The sequence below is a fragment of the Mastigoproctus giganteus genome, chromosome 3 (assembly GCF_048544385.1).
Source record: "Mastigoproctus giganteus isolate SK-2022 chromosome 3, ASM4854438v1, whole genome shotgun sequence".
Classification (NCBI taxonomy): domain Eukaryota; kingdom Metazoa; phylum Arthropoda; class Arachnida; order Uropygi; family Thelyphonidae; genus Mastigoproctus; species Mastigoproctus giganteus.
In genome coordinates, this window is record NC_143577.1 from 56,786,908 (window position 1) to 56,810,448 (window position 23,541).

General features: G+C 37.1%; 1 protein-coding gene across 2 annotated transcripts in view; it reads left to right on the forward strand.

Moving 5' to 3' along the window:
• LOC150088028 (cyclin-I-like) overlaps window positions 1-9,177 on the forward strand; it is a 62,194-nt gene extending 53,017 nt beyond the window's left edge. For both annotated transcript variants that reach the window (XM_090369297.1, XM_090369298.1), the window contains 2 exons: window positions 1,463-1,594; window positions 7,385-9,177. In XM_090369297.1, the coding sequence (XP_090225423.1) occupies window positions 1,463-1,594; window positions 7,385-7,534 (282 nt within the window). In that variant the 3' untranslated portion in view covers window positions 7,535-9,177. The remainder of the gene's footprint in view (window positions 1-1,462; window positions 1,595-7,384) is intronic.
• Window positions 9,178-23,541: the final 14,364 nt, after the last annotated feature.

Consider the following 23,541-nt stretch of genomic DNA (forward strand, 5'->3'; position numbering starts at 1 on the left):
GTACTGAGTGATGACTAGACTTCGGATAAATGCATATAACGCAAATATTACAAGCAATATACTTCGTCATTTTTTAAAATGTTGATCTAGGAACTACGTAACAAGCCACTGTACTGAAATTAAATTAGCGTGCGAGAAAATTTCACTGAGCGTGGGAAAATTTCTCAAGTCGGCGTGGGAAACGTTTTAATGCTGTTTTGCTATTCATTTTCAAGCTGTCGACTCCATCAAATGAAACGATTTCGTTAAATATGTCAAAAATGTAATCTGTAAAAGAGCGTTATAGTGATCTGTGACAGCGTTATAGTCAGACACGGGTTATAATATAATAACAGCGTTATAGCGAATCAGCGTATAGCGAACCGCGTTATAACGGGGGCCTGCTGTATCTTGTTTTTGTTAGAACACATTTTTGAGTGTATGTACATATGGGGATACTATTCAAAAATTAAGTCTGTGAACATAACTAATTACTTTGGTGGAGAGAAAACAGAAACATACATCTAACCTTTTGATGCAGCTTCATATTGCCAATTGGGAGTCAACTTTGGTGTGGAAATATTGAATTGTCTACACAAGTATAAATTTAATCAACTATAGTTGATTAAATTTTGACTTGTGTAGACAATTCAACTATAGTGCAATCAAGTTTTTTTTTTTTTTTTTTTCACTTAAGGAAAACTGCTGCCAAAACATTTTATACAATGCAAGAGGCCAGTGGCAAGGAAAGTGCAAAATTGTTTTCTTTTGGGATGAAACATTTTCTGAAGGTTAGAAAATTAGACAGCTTTGCAACTGGAGAGAGAGCAACTCTTGATAATGGTTTTTTTTTTTTTTTTTAAGGAGCATTAGCAACTAAGGCCATATTGCTCCGGCCGGGAATATGCGGTGGTCATTCCCTGACCTTTCCATATTTGGTGGTGATGGGCTCGAACCCTAGTCTAATCAAGAAGCGTGTGCTACGCACTGTTGCTCCTTCCCACCTGGCTACGGAGGCGCTCCTTGATAATGTAGACAGCTTTGCAACTGGAGAGTTTTTAATCATAGATATAATATCAAGCACAGTGGTGGCCAAGTCAGGTTAGCTAAGCTGAAAATGAATTCCAGTTTTCTAATTTTGCTTGTTTCCTTATTACTTTTTTTGCTTTTTGATCAGTTCAATCCCAAATGTCTAGTAGATATTGAGCATTTCTCTTAAAATAATAGCATGATGTTGCAAAAAGAAATCATTGGGTACTGTCTGTCTAAAAAAAATTATTTTCCAAACACTAATTATAGGCTATAATATGTCAGGCATTTTTGGAAATGTAACTTTTATAGAAACTAATTTCAACTTCTACCGTCTGAGAAGTCACCAAGATAGGGTTTTAACATAGTGTTTCATTTTTAAATTTAAAAATTCTCAGTTAAATGTATTCATTCTACGTAGTGAAGTGTGACTTAAATATAATTTTGTTTTCAGGTTGGAAAAACAGAACTTATTCATTGCAGAGAACAAATCACTGAAATTTTAGGTAGCATCTATGGCTGTGCCATACCAAGATTTGCTCCTAAAAACAGCCCCTGTTTGACGGCAAAGCCAGCTAAGCGTAAGGTATGAGTATTTATTAAAATTGTACATAACTTTCTCCAGCTATGAAGACTTGTGTGATCCTTTTTAGTAATATTAATAGCCATATAGCACAAGGAAGCCACAGGCTTTGTTGCACTTGCTGGGGGGGGGAGTAAGAAAATACAGATTATTTGTTTTCCTCCTTACATAGGTAACTATTTAGTTGATCTTTTGAATTTATTCAAACTCAAACTTAACTACCTGCAAAGGCAGCCTGTTCCAGAAATTGGTGACTACTTGCTAGCTAAAAAAAAAACTTCCTACAATAGAGTCTGAACCTCTTCCCCTATAATTTCAATTTATTACTGGAGTTCTGTAATTCTATAACTCTCTGTAATTCTCATTCATATTACTAACACCTCTCAGAGCCTTATAAACCTCAATCAGATCACCTCAGTGCCTGGTTGCCAAGCTTGGTAGCTAACATAATTGGAGTCTTTCCCTCATATGGTCACCCTTTTCTAATCTCATCTTGCGAGTTGCTAGTCTTTGGACTCTTTCGAGAAGCTCAATGTCTTTTTTTTTTTTTTTTTTTTCAGATAGTTTCCATACTTGAACACAGTATTCCAAATGTGGTCTCCAAGTACCTTATACAGTGAGACTATAACTTCCAATAAATCGATGGGACACCATGGGCTTTCCTTGCTGTCTGTTTACACTGCTCAGAGAATTTCATATCTGCCCATATAACTACTAGATCCATTTCTTCCTCTGTTTTTAATTCAACTCCAAGTGTATAATTTATTTTGGGATTGCTATTCCCCAAAGTGTAAGAATTTGCATTGCTGCATTAAAACATAGCTGCTGATTTTCAGACCATTCTGCCAGTCTGTTCAAGTCATCCTGAAGGAGCACTGCTTGGTTACTGATCATTAAGTGCTCTACCAATCTTTACATCATCTGCAAATTTTGACATCAAGCCTTCTATCCCGTTGTCAGTGTTGTTTATGGAAATCAGAAATGACAGTGGTCCAAGAACCGATCCTCAGGAAACCCCACTTCTAACTTTATACCAATCTGAAGAATATCCATTAGTCCCAACCCTCTGCCTTGTAGCTACCCAGAAATACATCTTAGAATTTTCCTAGTAATCCCAATATGTTCCAGCTTATACAGGAACCTCTCATGAGGGACTGAGTCAAATGCCTTGCTAAAATCCAAAGAAACTGTCAAAATTGTTCCCTACATCCAGCTCACGAGTAACTGTCCCAAAATAGCTTACCAAGCTATTTAGCTGATTTATAGAGCTTCTTAATGTACCGGTCAGGAGCAGGAGTGCAGTAGCACACGCTCCTTGAATAGACTGGGGTTGAAGCCCCTGACTGCTAAATACGGTCGATCTGCCAACCTGCACTGGACCAGCATGGCAGATTATGGTCCATTTCCCTCAATATGAATTGTTGAGGAGGCTTCCATCCTGCAGTGGGTTGATAACGGCTGCAGTTTACCTTTTTATGTAATCGACTTAATAGCAATAAGAGCTTAATTGACAGTACTCACCTCAGTTGATCTGCTTATTATTATTATTAGTGACTTTTGTGAAAAACGTCTTCGGTTGACAATGATAGGAGAAAAGGAATTATGTATTTAAAGAATTCCTGTTCCCATAATGCATTTTGAGACATGTGGGAACTTTACATGCATAAGGTTCCAGACCGGTGAAAGGTTGGTTGGAAGTTTCGTGTTTAGAATATTAAATTTAGTGTTATGGCGACACCATTCTATGACAAGTGCCTCGTGTTGGAAGATTTTGTAACTAGATCCTAATTTAATAATTGTAATGGCTGAATTAATTAGGGGATTGTGGTTGTGAGAGTTGGACGTGTTGTATAAGTTCAGTGCCAGCTTGATTAGTTCTGAAGCTATTATGGTGGTAATAAGCACGTGTATTGGAAGTTTTTGTGGTGCCATATTTTGTGGTAGGGCTCCCAATATAGCATGCGTTACAACCGGATTGACATTTAATTAAATATATAATGTTGTTGATGTCACTTATTGGATATTAGTGTGTCTCTTTATATGTATTAAAGATGGTCCCTAATTTATTATACGAAGAAAATATTAATGTTATATCTGTATTGGCAAACACTTGGCAGATCTGTCTGGCGAGTCCGCTGTGGCTGCCTCAGGTTTGCTCGGGCTGCTTTTGATAAGAAGCATGACAGCACCACCCCTTCCATCTTTCCTAAGTACATTATACATACCATAGTGAAACTCATTATCCCCAATTTCCAGATGGCACCACGTTTCTGTTAGCCCTATTATGTCAGCATTAGGTGTCCTAACCAGGAATTCAATTTCAGCTGTTTTATTGACAACACTCCTGATATTACTGTAGACACAGTTAAGATTAACTATTCTTCTATAGTTTACTAACCTGACACACCCCTTAAAGTTTAGTTTTGTTTCCCTTTTTTCTCATCCCTCTCACTTGAAATGTTACTACCCTCAGAACATCTTGCCAATGTCAGCTGTTGTGGCAACAAACAAGAATCCTTGAGGTTGAGTGCAAGAATTACTTTGACCCATGTTATTAGATAAATACAAATCTATCCCCCCCCCCACCCACAGCTAGCATTTCCTGAACCCTTAAGGTATCCTCAATGATACTGGCAAAATCCTTGCATCGCCTTTTGTTCAAATGAATACCATCTCTTAGATTTCTTCTACCTACAAGTGTGAGCCATGCTGATTTAAAAAAAAAAAAAAAAAAAAAATTTCCTTCTAGAGACTTGCAAATCCTCAGCATATAATCTTGCCTATCATGTCTGGGCAGAATTGCAGACATATACACATTCTGATCTACCTCATGGCATTTTTTAAGCACAGTCTTTCTTTTATCCAACAAATGGTCAGGTCTTGTTCATTTACTATCGTTAGTCCCCACATGAATAATGCCCTCTTTACTCTACCCCCTCTTAAATTCTGACAATCTGTTGGTAACATAAATTGTTGCCCCAGAAAACACTTTTTCTGGGGGCAAAAATGCTCTTGAAAATTGGTTTTTATTATTTTACTAAATTTTATGATAATGAATTATTTATTTTTTTATTAACATAAACTTGATTGATGATCCTCAAAATTTGAATTTGCTAACTTTTTCTCAACTGCATAGTACATTTTACTTTTGAAAATAAAAGTAATGAAATTGAAATATTTTGAGCATGAATGTTGAAAGTGCATATGTATTTAAGCTATATTTTACAGACATGAACAGTAGTCTTATTCTGTGAAATTAGCGTTCTAAATTTTGAATTGTTATAACATGCAAAATTCTAATGAATGTTATTCTTAATCTTTAGTGAAATCACCTAAGCAAGTTCTTTAAACTAAACAGGTCAATCACAGTTATTTTCATTTATCTTCTGGTCCTATCTAGCATAGAAAATTATTTTCATGATATTTATTGTGAAGTACAGTACATGGTTATTATAACCAAGAACTTTCAGAAAAGAAATCAGTTTTAAAATAAACTACAAACTTTCAAATTCAAACCTGGAGCTTGATCATTGTCAGATCAGATGATGAAACTGTATTTATACCCTTTTTTCTATCAATGCACAGCATAATATATAGCATACATAGCATAATATACTGCACTTTGTTTTTACTATGTCATAATGCTCTTCTCTGTATAGAAAATAAAGTGCAATGTATGTATTAAGTTGCTTTCTTGCATCATCTATTAACTATAATACTAACTACACTAACAGATGTATCCTCCCATTACATTGTATATATTAGAAAATTGCTCCTGATTTATGAACTTTTGGTTTACAAACTACTTCTCAGGAGCATGTGGTGTTTAATTGGGAATGTCACTCTTATTACCGTATTTGCCATATGAGGCTTAGCCACAGTTTCTGGACTGGTGCTGTTGTGGTCATATTGTGTGAGTTTGAAAATAAACAGAAGTGGTATGTTGTAGTCCAAACTTCCTCCAACAGAATGACATTACAAAGATTGTCCAGTAGACTGTCAGGTTGCTAGTACCAACCAAGTTTGTTAGTAGCTTTAGCATTACAACATTGTAAGGGACAATGAACAAATATCAAATTTTGCTTTAAACGGGGAAAATCTGGAACAGAAATATACAAAATTTAACTGTTAATGGTGATGAAACATTTTAAGCTGTGACTTCTAAGACATCATGCTAAGACTTCATCCAAGCTTGTCAAGAAAATCATATTTTCCTCTACTATTGTCACTAGACATCAGTGTCTAGTGTTTCAGTATAACCTGAGATGAAATGTCAGAGCATGCAGTGGACTTCAGAAAAAAAGTTTAGTTTACCAAAGTCCAGGATCAAGACAATGTTGATCATGTGTTTTTTTTTTTTTTTTTGACAAACTGTGTGATTTTCAATACATTTATACCTGAGGGGTGGGGAGAGAATGCTGAGTTCTAAGTGCAGGAACCACATTTTCCCAGGCGAGGCACAATTTCGAGAGAAAGGGTGCTGGTTCTTATTGCATGTTAATGTCCCTGCCCATTCTGCACTTGGCAATCTTTCTAACAAAACATGGCATTGTAGATCAGCCATCCACCCTACTCCCCGATCTAGCAGTAGTGTACTTCTTCCTCTTTCCTAAAGTCAAAATGCTCAAAGGAAAGATTTCAGGATGTTGAGAACAAAGAAAAAACTGAACCGACAGCATCTCTTTGGACATCTTCACTGTCTTTTCAGAAACTTTTACAATAGTGAAATTAATGTATTCAATCAGGTGGTGATTTGAGCCCCTTCACCTGTTATTTTTATTGCGCCAGTCTGGGAACTTTATTGCCACACCTCCTATAAACACACACACACACACACATATATATATATATATATATATATATATAAAAATCTTAATATTCCTTTATTTGGTGCTTTTATATCTCTTTTGCCTTAGGAGTGTTCTTAGTATCCTCCATATTCTTATTAGTTATATCTGGTTTGATTTTATTATTGCTTTTTTATTATTGTCTTACTGAATTACCAGGACCCACACCTTCTGGAATATGCAGCTATACTCTTGATATGTCTGATTACCCATTGGCATATGTTTTGCTCTTCTCTTTAAATCTTTAGGATTTCTTATTCTAATTTTTATACCCCATGAATTATTAGTGTTCGAGAATGATTGTGGTACTATTACTATCTTCTTTCTTCCATTTGCTTTGCTTAATTTAACCGAAGCTTATCACTTGTCCTCTTCTAACATCCCCCCCCCAACTCTCATCATATGTAATTGGCATATATAATTTTCCTCTCTGCTATCTTTTGAGCTGGCAGCTATTCTGCTAGTAAGCTACTAAATTATTTAGAATATTACATTCTCATGATATGGCCTGTTGTCCTGTATGTCCCATGTTTACTATCAGATAGCAATCGGAAGTGGATAATCTATGCTGTTTATTATTGTGATCTATTAAATGGTGCTAGCCCTTGAATACATTATATCCTTATACTAATAATTGTCAGTAATCTTAGTGTGTGAGTGTGTTTAGAGCTTTTCTATATATATTTTTTTCCTCTTCAATTTTAGCTTATGGCACACTTATTTTGCTCCTTTTAGAGCTTTAATATTTGCTGGGCTCTAGTATCTACAACATACGTAGCCTCTAGTTATACATATTTATATATGAAGAATTAAATATAATTCTTTATATATGTAACTGTGTGTGCACACACACCAGTGCAGTTCAATAAGTATTGTTTATCTTTATTTGTATAAAGCTTGATTGATTTGTTTTCTTTTGGCTAATTTAACATTTTATATTTTGTAGATGGAGCAGACGGATGTAGAAGATATATATGACAGCATAAAACAGCTCTACAGAGAAGAAGGTGCATCACTTTGTGGCTCAGCAGCAATGCATGATGGACTTTCTCCTTTGGCTGATCTTCCACCTCCATCTGTTGTGTCAGCTGTGTGATACATAAGTTTTTGAAATATAGTGCACAATGCCCTGTTGAGTTAAAAACAAGCATTTATAGTTTTTGATTTCTTGTACTTCGTCCTGAATTTTAGTGACAGAAAGGAAACAAAGCAAAGCCACTGGATGTTATAAACACATTAATCAAAAGTGTTCATTTTTAGTGCAGATACATTAGTTTGATGCTTTTTTCTGCTTTTGTAAAATACTTAAGGTACAAGCAAGTGCCATTCAAATGGGGAAAAGTGTATTGTATTACATAAATACCTTTTGTTTTTCATTGTCCTTTATGAAAATACTTAGTGGTACAAATATCCACTAAAGAAAAGCACAAGTTCTCCCTACTTTTGGTGTACAACACTGGCTTAGGAGTATTTACATCCAGATTTCATTTTGGATTGATATCTGCTACTTATGCAAAAGAAGGAAAAGCTAATACGGTATTATTCATGCGTCAAAGTCAAACCTGCCATTTTAATAACCAACATAGTGTCAAATTTTTAGTCTGTTTAAATTACCTTGATCTATCCTATATAAATTCAATTTATATTTCTTGTATACATGTGTGTATTGTCTTTTGTGACATATGTTCTTTGGGTTTGCTAGTGTACGTTTTGGTATGAGTACGTAAAGGTGATATAAATCTCCGGTGCTTTTAAGAGAACTGTTTATATTGAAGGTATTTACCAAGTATTGATGCCAGGTGAATTTTAAGGGAAGGTGTTAGCAAACCTTTGTGCATTATAAAGTATTTACATGTAATATTAACTATTTCATGGATATTGATGGTTTGGTCAAAATTGATTCTTCACTTTTTTTTTTTAGCATGTTTTCTGTTTATGTAGTTGGCATAATGATAACTGTAGAACAGTTCAAGTGTTTATGAATTGTGAGATCTGATGGTACAGCATTTTTGAGAGGTAGAATTATACCTCTTGAAACCAGCATTCTTCTGTGCAGGTAATGTTCCTGAAGTTGAATACTAAGAAGATTTCTGTGTTGCTCAGTATTTCTAGTATATATATTCCTTATGAAGAACAGTGTGCATAAGAAGCAACTTATGTATCATAAATTTTCAAGTAGCACAAATATACAAGAGTACTGTTTGCAATCCACAAGTTCAATGGTTTAGAGGTTTTGTTGTTCTCAATGTATTTGTGATTTGCTACAGGCCAGCATGAGTCTCTGGATTAGGTGATACTCCTGGTGATAGTTAATAGCTGGTCAAGTTGTAAAAATGTAGGAAAATATTTTGTAAAAATTGTAAAATATGTATAAAGCAAAAAAAAAAAAAAAGTGAGTGTTGTAGTTAGTCCTGTATGTTACTGGTTATTATATGTGCCTACCATTGCTGTTAAAATTTTTAAGCATTCTGCACTGTATTTTTGTAACACAGTCACCTTGGTAATATAAACTACATGTTGCATTATGAGTGTTTGTGATGTAAATTGTGAAATTGAGGCATCTTTTGGTGTTGTGCCAATGAAGAGTAGAAGTAACTTCAGTGGCCAGTATTCTACATTGTGTACAGTCAAAACAGAAAAATAACTTTGTATATTTTGCCCATCCAAGGTCAAGTACCTTGGCTTACCTCATTCACCTCTAAAATAGAACAATCAATAAATCTTGTTGCATTTGTAAAATTCTTTAATTTTCTTTTAATTGCTTCCTGAAGCTTTTAAGACATTTTAAATATTAATTCAGTGAATCCTTGCATACTTTATCATGTGACTTCTTCAGTATAGTACTGCAATTTCAAACTGACTTAATTTTACATACAAGTTATTGTGGGAATAATGAGCCATATTTAATTTTTGATATCTCACATATTAAAAAATTTTTTGAAAATTAGTTTGAAAATTTTTTGCAATGAGTGAGCTTTGTGGAGCTAGTTCATATAATTGAAATGACTGAGTTTAGTGGTCTTGGTTTTTGTACATGGGCAAAATTTACTGCATAAGCATACATATACTGCCCAGTGCAATATGATATACTTGTGCTGCTTCCTTCACTACTTTTCATCTGTAATTTTTCTTGGAGCTTTAGCACTAACTAGAGTAAGCCCTTTCTTCTAATGGTTCTTTGGTACCATTAGAAGAAAGGGCTTACTCTAGTTAGTGCTATCCATCCATCTCATTTCTGATATTATTTTTGTGTCATGCTCCAATCTAATCCTATCTAACTTTTTATTAATTCATGTACTCCTTAACGTCTTAGACTTAAACTTATAAAGAGGTAATATTTTCCTCGTCTAACCTTCCATCTTCATTAAAGACTATTCCTAGATGTAAAAATTAACTTGTTCCAGTTTTTGGTTAATTTTGTCAAAATAAATTTTTCTCCACCAATATCCTATTCCTTCAGTTTTCAGAACATTTCTGTGCAGATAATTTTCACACCAGATTGCTTGTAACCTTTAATTTATTCTGAAATTCATGAAAATCTTGGGTTAACAGGAAAATATTTTGTATTCTCAGCATTATGTAATCAGGTTTTTGCAACTCTGTATTAAATTTTGTCAGCAAATTGTATTCTTTCATTAAATGGTTCATGAAAATGTGATGAGATTCATTGTTGCTTCATACCAAGTTTCACTTTAGATCACTTCCAAATCTTTCCTTCAATTCTCACTTGAGATTTGTAGTTTTTATAAGAAATTTCTTCCTTGATGCTACATTTTTCTAATTTGAAAGACTATATATTTAGGTCATCTTATTTGTCATTCACCTTTTCTTGATCATTAAATTCTAAATAAAGGTTTTCTGTTCCACTCTTTCTGTCATTGGTATTTCAGATACATGCATAGATTTTACATGGTGTACTAACAGTGAATTCCATTAATTTTCTCATTCTGTTTTGTTTCCCTACTATTGGTGCCAGTTAATGCTATGCTTCATATCTTCTAGAATTTGTCTTTCTGAAAACTAATTTTAGATAATGATTCAACATTACAATATTCCCTGAATTTTTGGCTAAAAAATCCAGGTGTATTGCTAAAAAAAAAATAGTACCGGAACACTTGTCGATTAACTACAAATAGTTACCTATGCTTTTTTTCATTTGCAAAAATAAATAAATCAAAGATTATAATATTTGTTCAGTACATTGTCGAAGCCACATTATGTCAAGGATCTGGGTATATTCTTACCATGTGTATGCCATATCCGAAAAATTCATTACTTCATACAGCATGTCCCTCCCACTTTTCCTTACTATTCAATACACCATGAATTGTCAAACTAATAGAGTAAGCTTATCTGCGAAAAGATCTAAACCTCCCAAACACTTGCTAATTCATTTCACAAATATACGTGGTCTCAATTCTAATCTCAACGATTTCCACTTACAGTCTGCCAAACCCCATGTACTTTTTCTGATAGAATCTCAGTTATCGGTTGATTCAACTACTGCTCATCTCAGTTGCCCAAATTATTCACTGTATGATTCCTTTCACCTCAAAGGTGATACTATTGCATATGTCCGTTCCAATATCCTCTGTCAGAGACTTGTTAATTTGGAATCTCCTCTTTTCGATCTTCTCTAGCTCATTGTGTCAAATTCATCTGTTGTCTCTACCTTTCTCCCAACTCCACTAATCACTTGGAGCTTGTTGACTTCCTCTCTTTGCAACTGGACTTTCTCCAGTCCAACTTTCCTAACAGGCAATTTTCCTTGGTGATTTTAATGTTCACAACTCCAGCTGGCTTCCATTTTCTAGTCACACCGAACCAACTGGTCGAGATGCTGAGGCTTTTGCAATTACTAATGACCTTGCACAGATTGTTCGTTTACCTACAAGAATACCGGACAATCCTAACCATACAGCCAACACACTTGATCTTTTTCTCACAAACAACCCTTCTAAGTATACGGTTGAAGTGAGTGGTCCTTTAGGCACCTCAGATCACAACTTGGTGATTGTCTCTTCTCCAATGGAGCCTTTACCTCATGGCTATTCCAAACCTCGTGTTGTTTGGCATTACAAGAATGCAAAATGGGATGACCTGCGAGATTTCTTCTTTTCCTTCAAAACTTCTGATGTCAATGTTTGCTAAGATTGTGTCAGTGAAATTATTCTTGCCGGAATGGAATCCTTGATCCCACACTCCACTTTAAAATCTCATCCTTTATCTAAACCTTGGTTTTCCAATAAATGTGCTAAGGCTGTTCAAGAGAAGAACATTGCATATTGTGATTGGCTTGTTTCTAATTCTTCGGTTTCATTTTCTGCCTACACCAAAGCTTGCAACAATTGTGAAGCAGTTATTAATCAGTCCAAACTAGATTTTGAACAGGATAAGAGTAGAAAACTTGCTTCTTGCCCTAATAGTAGCCGAGCATTCTAGTCTCTTGCCAAAGCTATTGGCTGGAACTTTTGCCCATCTCTGCTCCCACCTCTGTCCAAACCAGATGGTTCTGTTGTCACTTCTGCCAAGGATAAAGCTGACCTGCTAGCATCCCATCTTTCTTCCAACTCGTGTATTAATGATCTTGGTAAAACACCTCACACCACTCCCAACATGCCCCATTCAATGCCTCCTGTGGTCTTCCGTCAGAAGGATTTTCACAAATCTTGATGCTAAGAAAGCTCCAGGTCCCGATGGTATTTCTCCACTTGTTCTCAAAACCTGTGCTCCTGAACTTACTCCTATTCTTTGCCGCCTTTTTTTTTTTCACTTTCTTATTCCAAAGGTGTTTTTCCTTCTGCTTGGAAATTTGCTCATATCCAGTCAGTTCCTTAAAAGGGTGACAAATCCCCCTCCTATTGCAATTACTTTTACTCTTTCTAAAGTAATGGAGAAATCAATTAATCGCCAAGTCTTAAACTACCTAGAAACCTGTCTGATCAACGTCAGTGTCGATCCACTGTTCTGGCTTAATGTTACCCATTTATGGGCTAATTCAATGGTAAGGTTCGGGTAAACAAGCAGTGGCTTTTGATCGTGTTTGGCATAAAGGTCTAAACATACTTCCATCTTATGGTTTGCCAACTGTTTTTTGTAATTGGTTATCCAGTTTTCTCTCTGGTTGCTCACTGAGGGTAATGGCTCTCTGTTTTCTAACTTCTCCACTAATGCTGGTGTACCCCAAAGGTTCAGTTCTTTCCTCCACTCTTTTCCTCTTGTATATTAATGATGTTTTTCCATTGACTGGAAATCCTATCCATAGTTTTGCCGATGATAGCACATTGCATCCCCTTTCCAATTTGAGAAACCTTGCCTTGCTCAATCAGCTTCGACTTCTCGAAAATCTGTTACGAATTCCTTAAATGCTGATCTCCAGGTAATTCTCCAGTGGGGCAAAGACAACTTAGTTGATTTCAATCCTTCTAAAACTCAGTCTTGTCTTATATCTTGCCAAAAGGATTCTTCTGCTCCTATGCTTATCTTTGGTGACACTGATTTCTAGGCAAAATGATATCTCTTTTGGGGATGACCCTGACTTCTTATCTCTCTTGGCACAAGCACGTTACAAATATTGCTTCCTCTGCATCTAAAAAAGTTGGTTTTCTCTTTCGCTCTCGGCGTTACTTTTCTTCCAAACATCTGCTCACTCTATAAATTACAAATCTGCCCTGCCATGGAATATTGTTTCGACATCTGGGGTGGTGCCCCCAAAAACCTCTCTCGGGCTTCTTGATTCCATTCAGAAGAGGGCAGTTAGGTTAATTAATTATTCGTCTCTAACAGAGTCTCTCCACTCGCTGTCTCATAGATGTACTGTTTCTGCTACATGCCTCTTTTACAGATATTTCCATGGGGTGCTGTTCTTATGAATTGGCTTCTATAATGCCCGCTCTCTCTTTCAAAATCCGAACACGTGCCACCACCAGCCAGCATCCATTTACTGTCCAACTTCAAACTCACAGAACCAACTTTATCTTCCTCGTTTATTCATTCAGCTGCAGTTTTCTGGACCAACCTTCCTTCATACGTATTTCCTGAAAATTAGTCTACAGAAGTTAAGTCCAATGTCAACAAATATCTTCTTTCGTCTTCTCAACCTCCAACCCAAGTACTATAGGTTCTAATACCTCTCGTGTTTGGGGTTTACATAAAAAAAAAATAAAATAAAAAAAAAATAAAATAAAAAAAAAATAAGTAATAGTGTTATAATCAGTGAGTACTGTACTATGCAATTATCCAGTTAATATAAGGGCACCTTCAGCTCATAAACCCATGACAATATTCTTTCTATATTCTGGCAGACTTAGCAAGTCCAATTTGGCATGAAAAAATTCATACCAAAAAATATGTACATATATGCACCAGCCAAGAAAAATATAAACATTTGTATTAAGACAGTCAGACAGAAGAAATATTACAAATGAAAAGTGACAGATGAATATATTGCCTTGTTGAGATAAAGACTGCACAGGCCCTTCAACTGCAGTGATATGAAGTCAGGATGAGGAAAATGCATGATCTATCAGATTTTGAAAAAAAGTCATCAGGGTACATTTAGGAGCCACAATTCAAGAAATGAGACAACATTTCTCAAAAGTATCTATCTGAAAGATTTTTAATGATTTGAAAGCAAGCAGTTCTTCCACATCTCAAAGGCATAAATGTGGCAGATAAACAATACTTCAAGTGCAAAGCTGTCATACTGTATGGAAATATAGGACACCCCATGAAAATAACATCTGAATTCAACCAAACCCAGAACTGCCCTGCAATATAAATTTGCTGTAGCGAGGTACTCTTCCTTCAACTTTGCCACAGCCGTGTGATATTTTGCTGGAATGGTTGCAGACCAAATGCTGCACTGTGCATTTCCTGTTATTTGATACTGAATAAAGGTTCATATTTTTTTTAGCTAGTGTATATATATATACAGCCCTATTAATAATATTTGGACACCCCCCTCCACTGATAGTTTTGTTCTCACCCAGGCACCATTTGTCAAACTACTACAAATATGCTTTTAAGCCTGAGAAGACAGTAGTACAAGTGGAATGCAAATGCTGTGATCAAAAGAGTTAATGGACTTCCAGTATGGAATGACAATCCATCTATACATATGACATTTTGATGGCATTAAAGATTTATAGGTTGGCAATTGATCTGTACATTGGAGGCTGATTTGATGGAATTGTCATGAAACAACTTAGAAAACTGAAAAAGCTGATGTAATGTGACAGGAGAGGTATGCAAAGAATGATGCGCAAATGTAGGTCCACAGTGAGATCACTGGGACACACGTTAACACCATTAGCATTAGTAGAGGCATTTGATGCAAGAAAGCAAGCTTATGCAGCATCAGCCAAAAAAAAAAAAAATAAAAAATAACCACTTCCACTTCACCCTTCTGTTTGTTTGGAATACCTGTCCAGCTGAGCCTTAAACTTACTTAGGCTATCAACTTCCACAACAAGGGATGGAAGTCTGTTCCACCAACCAACCACCCGCTGGCTAAAGGCAAATTTCATCACATCTATCCTACATCTGTCTTTCCTCAATTTTAATTTATGCCCTCTCAGGTGATTATTCTGAGCAAGAGGAAGAATCCCATCAGCATTGAGCATGCTCACACCAATCAAGGCTTTATACACCTCTATCAGATCACCTCGCTGGTGCCTAGTCTCCAGCCACTGTAATTTGCAAAACTTAAGCCTTTCTTCGTAAGAGCACCCCTTTGTTCCATTCACCAATTTTGTTGCCCTTCTCTGTACTCGTTCCAGCATCTCTACATACTTCTTGAAATGAGGCCTCCAGACCTGTATACAGTACTCTAGGTGTGGCCTGACCATTGCCTTATACAAGGGCATAATCACCTCCTTATAACTGGTAGAAAAATTCCTATATATCATTGACAATACACCATGAGCTACTCTTGCAGCCTGTCTGCACTGTAAGAAAAATTCATATCTGCTTGCACAAGAACACCCAGGTCCCTTTAATTCTCTACCACTGTCAGTGTAGTACCACGGAGTTGATACGTTGCTGTGGGGTTGCTGTTTCCCATATGTAGTACTTTACATTTGTCAATGTTAAACTTCATTTGGAACCTCTCAGCCCATCTGCTCAACCTTTCGAGATCCTGTTGCAGTAGCATAGTGTCTCAGTAGTGCCCTTGACAACCCTGCCAACCTTCGTATCGTCTGCAAACTTGGACATTAAGCTGGATATACCATCATCAATATCATTTATAAATACAGAAAACAATGGACCCAATACTGAACCCTGAGGGACTCCACTAATAATATTAGTCCACGATGAGCAGTGTCCATTGATTACCACTCTGTCTTCTCCCGCTCAACCACCCCTTTATCCATAGCAGCAATTTGCCTCCAATGCCACACTGCTCAAATTTGTGCAGCAGTCTTCCATGTGCAACAGTAGCAAAAGCCTTTCTAAGATCCAAGTATATAATATCAAAGTTATTCCCTGCATCCAGTTCTTTTGTGGCTGCATCATAGTATCCAATTAAATTGGTCAGGCAACACTTCCCCTTAACAAAACCATGCTGTGTCTGAGCTATAACTGAAGTCTTGGCTAGATGATCCTGCAGTGCTTCTTTAATCAGTGCCTCCATTAATTTTCTGGGAACAGAAGTTAAACAGGTCTGTAATTACTTGTTGCCCCTTAATCCTCCTTTGTGAATTGGGGTCACATTTGCACATCTCCAGTCCATGGGTACTTCCCTTGAGTCCAAGGAAGCTCTCATAATTATGGCTGAGGGTTTGCTTACTTCCTTTGCTGCCTCCTTTAATATAACTGGATAGATCCCATCCACCCCAGGTGCCTTTCTTGTATTTATCTTCAACAATTTTTCCTCCACTTTACTCTCAGTTATTACAAGATTCTCTAGCTTACTGGCAGAGTTGAATACACCTTTGGCATTCCCCTTGCTGAATAACTCCTCATGTGTGAATGTCGATGCAAAATATTCATTTAATTTGTTAGCTACCTGAGCAGGATCATCAACAGTTGACCCATCGATATCAAGTAGACCAATCTGATTCATCCCCTTCCTTCTAGAGATTACATAAGTAAAGAACTCTTTGCTGTTTTTCATTGCATCCCTTGCCAAAGATTTCTCATAATCTGCCTTTGCCTGCCTAACCTCCTTTGTAACTTGGTTACAGATGAACTTGTATCTATCATAGGCTTCTGTGTCATGTGTTAATTTGTATGCATCCCATGCATTTTTCTTCTCTGCCATATGTTTCATTAGTTCATCTGACGTCCACTTAGGCCTAAACTTTGAACAATATTTCTTAGTTGGTATGTAAAGCCTAATAGCTTCCAAGATAAATTCTTTGAATGCTTCCCATTTTGAATTTGCTGTTGGTAACATCATCAGTTGGTCCCACTGTATAGAATTTAAATACTGTCTCAGTCCATTGTAATCACCTTTACAAAAGCAATAACCCTTCCCTTTACCCCTAATGGTAGTTACCTCTTTGAGTAAATCCCACTTCAGCACACTGTGATCACTGCCACCTAGCGGTTCATTAACCTGCAGATTCTTAATGCATGAAGAATCACTACTGATAATCAAATCAAGAGTATTACTCCCTCCAGTTGCCTTGGGAACATGCTGATGTAGAAACCAATCATCCACAAAAGCCTTGCTAGTGTGTGAGTGACCAGCCTCCAAATTCCAGTCAAGATCTGGGAAATTAAAATCCCCCATTATAAGACTCTCTGATTTACTGGCCCACTCTATTTCCCTGTACAATTTCTTATTATACTCATCAGAGTCATTAGGCCTATAGCACACTCCTACTCTCAATTTTGATCTCCCAATGCTTATGTTACACCAAACTGACTCGACACTGCACTGTCCAGCAATGTCGACTGGCTTCACTTCCTTGGATTTTATGTGTTTCTTAACTAATAGCATAACCCCTCCTCCCTTCTGTAGACATTGTACTCCCCAAATTCCAGTTCTGCATTCCTTATATCTGTGTGACACCACGTCTCTGAAATCCCAACAATATCTGCCTTTGATGTTTTGAGCAATACCTCAAATTCATTTACTAAACTCCTAGGATTGGTGTACACGCAAGTATACATGCACCTGCTCTTCCTCTTAGCCACCCTAACACAAGCCATGTGTTTATTTGTACCCCAATGATTCCCAGCAGTCTCTGAAATATCCTGCATCTTATTTTCCATTCTGCCGCTCATTCCAATAGAAGCAGTGCAAGAATCACTTTCACCTCTGCCAGTGGCTACTGTTAATCTATTAGTCCTTGTATCCCCCCAGTCTAGCAGTTTTCTGACCCACCTAACACCGCCTCAATAGCATCAGCAAACATTCTTGCACCCTTTCTATTTAAGTGTATCCCATCCCTGTAGAAGCAGTCTCTCCTGTTAACACCACTCAGCACAAGATGCTGCATGTGGGTTATTAAGGCCATGCATCCATCAACAAGCCACTAATCAGCCTGACTAATGCCAGACATTAATTTGGTGTAAGGCCCATAAACCAATGGAAAGCTGTTTTGCTGTGATGAGGAAAGGTACGTGGCCTACCAGTTGTGCCTGGAGCTGCCTTATCACCTGACAATGAAGTTTGGAGGAGGCAGCACGATGGTCTAGGACCATTGTTTGTGGTTTAGCCTGGGACCATCGGTTATTTTGAACAAAACCATGAACAATGAGGTCTGTCTAGATGTTCCAGACAGTAACATATCTACATTGTGGTACAAGTAGGACAATGCTCCATGTTATACTGATTGCATTGTTTGAGGACATTAGTGTCAAGGGCCTCCTGACAACAATCCCACAGAGAACTTATGGGATAAATTGTATTCTGTGAGGAGAGTACCAAAAACAGCTGAACAGGTTGCTTTGAATGCTGAATGGCAGAAAATAGGATATTTATAAGAAACTAGTGGAGTGTTCCATAGTGACAAGCTGTCATAAAGGCTTAATGTTTCAACACACAGTTTTTCATAAATAAAGGTTATTTGTAGATATGCAAGTATCACAATATTAATGGTAGTGCAGTGCACATACCGAGTTGGCTTTGCATTAGCAATGTCACCTTGTGTAGAAATGGGCATCTGGTGTGGTGGAGGCAAAAATAATAGGTATGGCTGGAAAAGATTATAGAAAATACAGCGAAACTTCCCTTTAACGGACAGCCACAGGGAACGAAAATGTGTCCGTTAGAGAGAAGTGTCCGCTAACAAGAAGTCTGAGGGAGAAAAAAAAAAAAGAAAGAAAAATTGTTAAACGTTTAATGTAAAATTAAATTAAATACAGATTTTGCACAATATTTTTGTAAATAATATACATACAATTGTGCTATGCATATTATGACTTTATCTTAAGAAAAATACATACAGTAATCACTTATTTTCTTCTGCACCTTCTTCCGGCTGATAATTTTGTTTTCAACATTTGTTTGGAGTGAAGAAACCAACGAAAGTCCTTCAGTATCTTCTTCAGCGGCGAAAAACATTTTTAAATGATTGATTTGTATGAGTGCTTCTATTTTCATCGGGGGTTCGTCGTTAATATGTTCTTCAACAGAATGACCTCCTTCCATTTCTTCATCCTCATGAGGAACTTCTTGAAAAATATCGATGATAATGTCGTTGATATTTAGAGCACCATCTTCTGTACTGAGGTTTGAGTCTATATCTTTGTAGCCAGGGTCACTTGTAGCTGAAGTATCGTACATTATCAATAGATGTTGAAGTACTTGTTCTTCTTGGTGCTCCACATTGCTGTTCACAACTTCAATTTTGCGTTTGAGAAGCCAGACTTTACAAAACAGTTCATGACAGTTTGTTTTCTAATTGTGTTTACTGAAGAGGAAATCCATTGAATCGCATCTAGGATGCTGATTTTCTTTGCAAGGTCACTCGCACATGTTACATCGTTCATGTTTGCAATGAGATGTCTTAAAACACGTTTTCTGTAGTGAAGTTTAAAATTTTTTATTATCCCTTAATCCAAGGGCTGACACTCTGCAGATGTGTTTGGTGGCAGAAAAATGATTTGAATGTTGGACAATTCAATGTGCGGGTGAGATGCAGCATTATCCATGAAATGAATAATTTTTCTGTTCTGACGAATCATGTTTTGGTTAAAGTGACTTATCCATTCGTTCATGATATCTCGTGTCATCCACGCTTTTTTATTAGACTTCCAGTCAACATCCAAAAGATTCAACTTTATGCCCTTGAAACAACGAGGATTTTGTGGGTTTCCTATAACAAGAGGTTGTTCAAAGTCTCCCAGCATATTTGTACACAATAGTACAGTCAAGCGTTCCTTAGAAATTTTTCCGCCCTGGCATTTTCGTTTTTTAAACTCATTGTGTTTTCAGGAAGAGCTTTAAAAAAACAATCCTGTTTCGTCACAGTTGTAAATATCCTTAGCTTCAAAATCACGACATAACTCTTCCAATTTGACGGTCCACTCTGTTACAACCCCAGTATCAACAGATCCACCTTCACCACTTACGGTTTTCCAAGAAATTTTATGCCGAGTTTTGAACTTGTCTAGCCATCCCACAGAACTCATTTACTCCCATAGATTTCGCAACCTCCAAAGCCTTTTCCCTAATAATAGGCCCATTAATGGGAATTTTTTTTAGCACGTGTGCAATAAATTTGAAGTCCAACAGTTTTCGGGAATGATTTTTGAACCTGATCATTTACGTGTTGCCAAAATTGTTTGAGCAGTTCATTTGTTTTCTTTAGGATGTCGCTTACCTGCGTCTTCCCGATTTTGAATTTTACAGCGAGATTGCGAACACTATTTTATTGCCGATCATACGCATTAATGAGTTCGACTATCTTTTAAAGTTAAATGTTTACGAGAAGACATTGTGCACTTCACACGACACTGAACAAAACTGAAAACTGAAAAGACGAAAGGCCGACCATATTCCCCCCCCTGCACACACCGAATTCATCAGAAGTTTTACACGTGCCTTAAAATTCTTGAAAAAGGGTTTAGAACCGCGATGTAAACCTTGATAAAATTCAGAGAATCGGAAACAGAAAATAAACACACGATTGAGGCAATACGTGGAAGAAACGTTCCTAGAAAAAGGGCGTGAGCGCGCCCGCTGTCCGTTATGGGGAGATCAAATTATGTGAAAATCTAAACGAAACAGTGCAGATTGCCTGTCCGCATCCGTTACAGAGAATGTCCGCTAGACAGAAGCTGCAAACACGTTAAAACCGATGGAGGTGAGTTGGGGAATTTGAAAATGTCCGTTGTAGAGAGATGTCCGTTAGAAGTTTCACTGTACATACATGGTGATCAGTTTTTGAGTGTCTGCAAGGAAGAATGGGTCAACATCGAGATCTTTCTGACTGAAAAACTTGGAATAATTGCATGGGTAAGATGTGCAAGTGCCAGTATCTTGACATCAGCCAATGTGGATAAGTGCTCCCATTCTGTGGTGTCATGAGGCTACTGTGACTGGCTCAACAGCAGTTGAACAAACAGCCAAAGGTAATACAAGCAGGACAGATGTAGCTGATTCCCATGGGGAGCACTGTCTTTTCACAATAGCCCAGCTTACCACCCGGTACAATACAGGAATAGCAAGAGCAATATCCACATGGACTATGAGCTGGGCATTAGCTCATTAACAGCAGTCAAACAAGAAACCGCACTTCACATGGGCATGCCAGCACCAACACTGGACCATTGATGTGGAAATCCTGGTCTGATGAATCCTGTTTTCATCTCTATCATGATGATAGGCATATCCTTGGAGAAAGCAACACAGGGCAATGGCACTTGGATGCATTGCTGGTATTTGGCAGGCTGGAGACAGTGTTACAGTTTGGAGACTATTTTCATGGAATGCTTTGGGTCCTTAGATCATTGCTAATGAACAGCTCATTGGGAATGCCTCTCTTACAACATCATGTTGGGATGTACTTGGTTGTACACTCCATCATGATGAACATGTTTACAGACAATTCTGGCATCTATCAAGACATGCCATGCCACAAGGCCAGAGTTTTCCAAAACCCCCCCTCACCACCAAACCTCAACACAATTGAGCACGTTTAGTCTCTCCTGGAAAAAGGAGATTCAATGCTATGACCATCCACCTAAAATATACAAGCATTACTGGACACTGTGGAAATAATGGGTACACGATGTGCAACTACATCATAACATCTTGTGGGGTCCATGCCAAGATGTGTATGGGCCATATTATGGGCAAAAGGTGATCCCAGAAGGTATTGCTAATGCAAAGCCAATAAATATATATATGCATGATTTCTGGGACTGATTTTGCACCTTGAAATTGGAACACTGTAGTGAGCTGTAACTTGTAACATATTTGGTGACAACTAGACATAGTAACATAAATTATCCATTATTTGCAATCAGCATGTGTTGAATAAGTGTTTTAAGCATTGTCACATTTTAAAGTGTGATTTTACTGAACAGTGAATCTGCAACAAATTCTGTTTCAAATGGAAAAGTGCAGCAGAAGCCAAAGCCCACATTAAAAACTGCATTTGGAGATATGTGTCAGAAGACTTTACAGTGGTTTGTAAAGTTTTAAGAAGGCGTCTAAGTCCATAAGAGAATCCTTGCTCTGTCTACCCTTCAACTCCAAAAGTCCATGATTCAGTTTGCTTGTATTTGTGATCTAATCAAGGGAAATCAACTAGTAATTGCCAATTGTATCTTGACAATACCCCTGCAAACTTTTCACTATCAATTTTAGGGGATGAGCAAGCTGTGTGTGTAGCCTAAAGTGTTATGCATCCCTTTATTTTAAATCCAGCACATCACAAAATATACATTAAAAATATCTGTTTTAATAATCATTTTTTATATTGCTTTCTTATGTTTTATCTATCTTCCTTGGTATTTAAAAATATAATCACTTACTATACTAGAAATGGTATAAAATCAAACAATAATTGTTTGTTTTTACTTATTAAAATTAAATATAACATATTAAATATAACAAAAATTAAACTATAAACATAAATATTGATAACAAAATTAAGTTCTATTGTGTAAAAATGATAATTAGTGGTAAGGAACTGTTCATGTGATTCCCAATTCATTTCGTGCAAGAACTCATGCAGCCTGCAACCATCAATGTTTTAGCTCATAGCCAAAAAAGGTTGTTCAAGCTGAAGAAACTTAGAACACAGGAACGTTTCCAGAAGTCCTCCTTGACACCATGTAGTAGTAATTGTGGCATGTGATGCAAGAAAGCAAGCGTATGAGCTTATGTAGCATCAGCCAAAAAAAAAAAAAAAAAAATCACACAACCATTCCCTCTAAATGTTTGTCCAGTTCCTCCTTAAATTTATTTAACCTATCAACTTCCTCCACGACAGATGGAAATTTGTTCCAGCAATTAACCACCCACTGACTAAAAGCAAATTTCTGCACATCTATTCTACAACTGTCTTTTTCAATTTGAATTTATGCCCCCTTAGGGTCGTAATCTGAGCAAATGGAAGAATCGCATCAGAATTCAGTGTGCTCAACCCATTCAAGGCCTTATATACATCAATCAGATCACCTTGCAGGTGCCTAGTCTCCAGCTGCTGCAATCTGCAGAACTTAAGCCTCTCTTGGTAAGAGGATCCCTTCACTCTCCTCACCAATCTTGTTGCCCTTCTCTGCACATGCTCAAGCAAATCTACATCCTTCCTAAAATGAGGCCTCCAGACACAAAGGGACAATCACCTCCTTTTCCCTGCTAGCAAAATTCCTTTATATCATTGACAAAACCCCATGACCTGCTCTTGCAGCCTGTCTGCATTGCTCAGAAAACTTCATATCTGACTGCACAATTACTTCCAGGTCTTTTTCATTTTCTACCACCCTAAGTGTAGTACAGCACAGTTGGTACGTTGCTATGGGGTTACTTCTACTTATATGCAGTACTTTGCATTTGTCAATGTTAAACTTCAGCTGCCACTTCTCAGCCATCTGCCCAAATTTTCTAGATCCTGTTGCAGTAGCACACTGCCATTACTGTCATTAACAACCCTGCCAACCTTTGTATCATCTGCAAACTTCAACACTAAGCCTGAT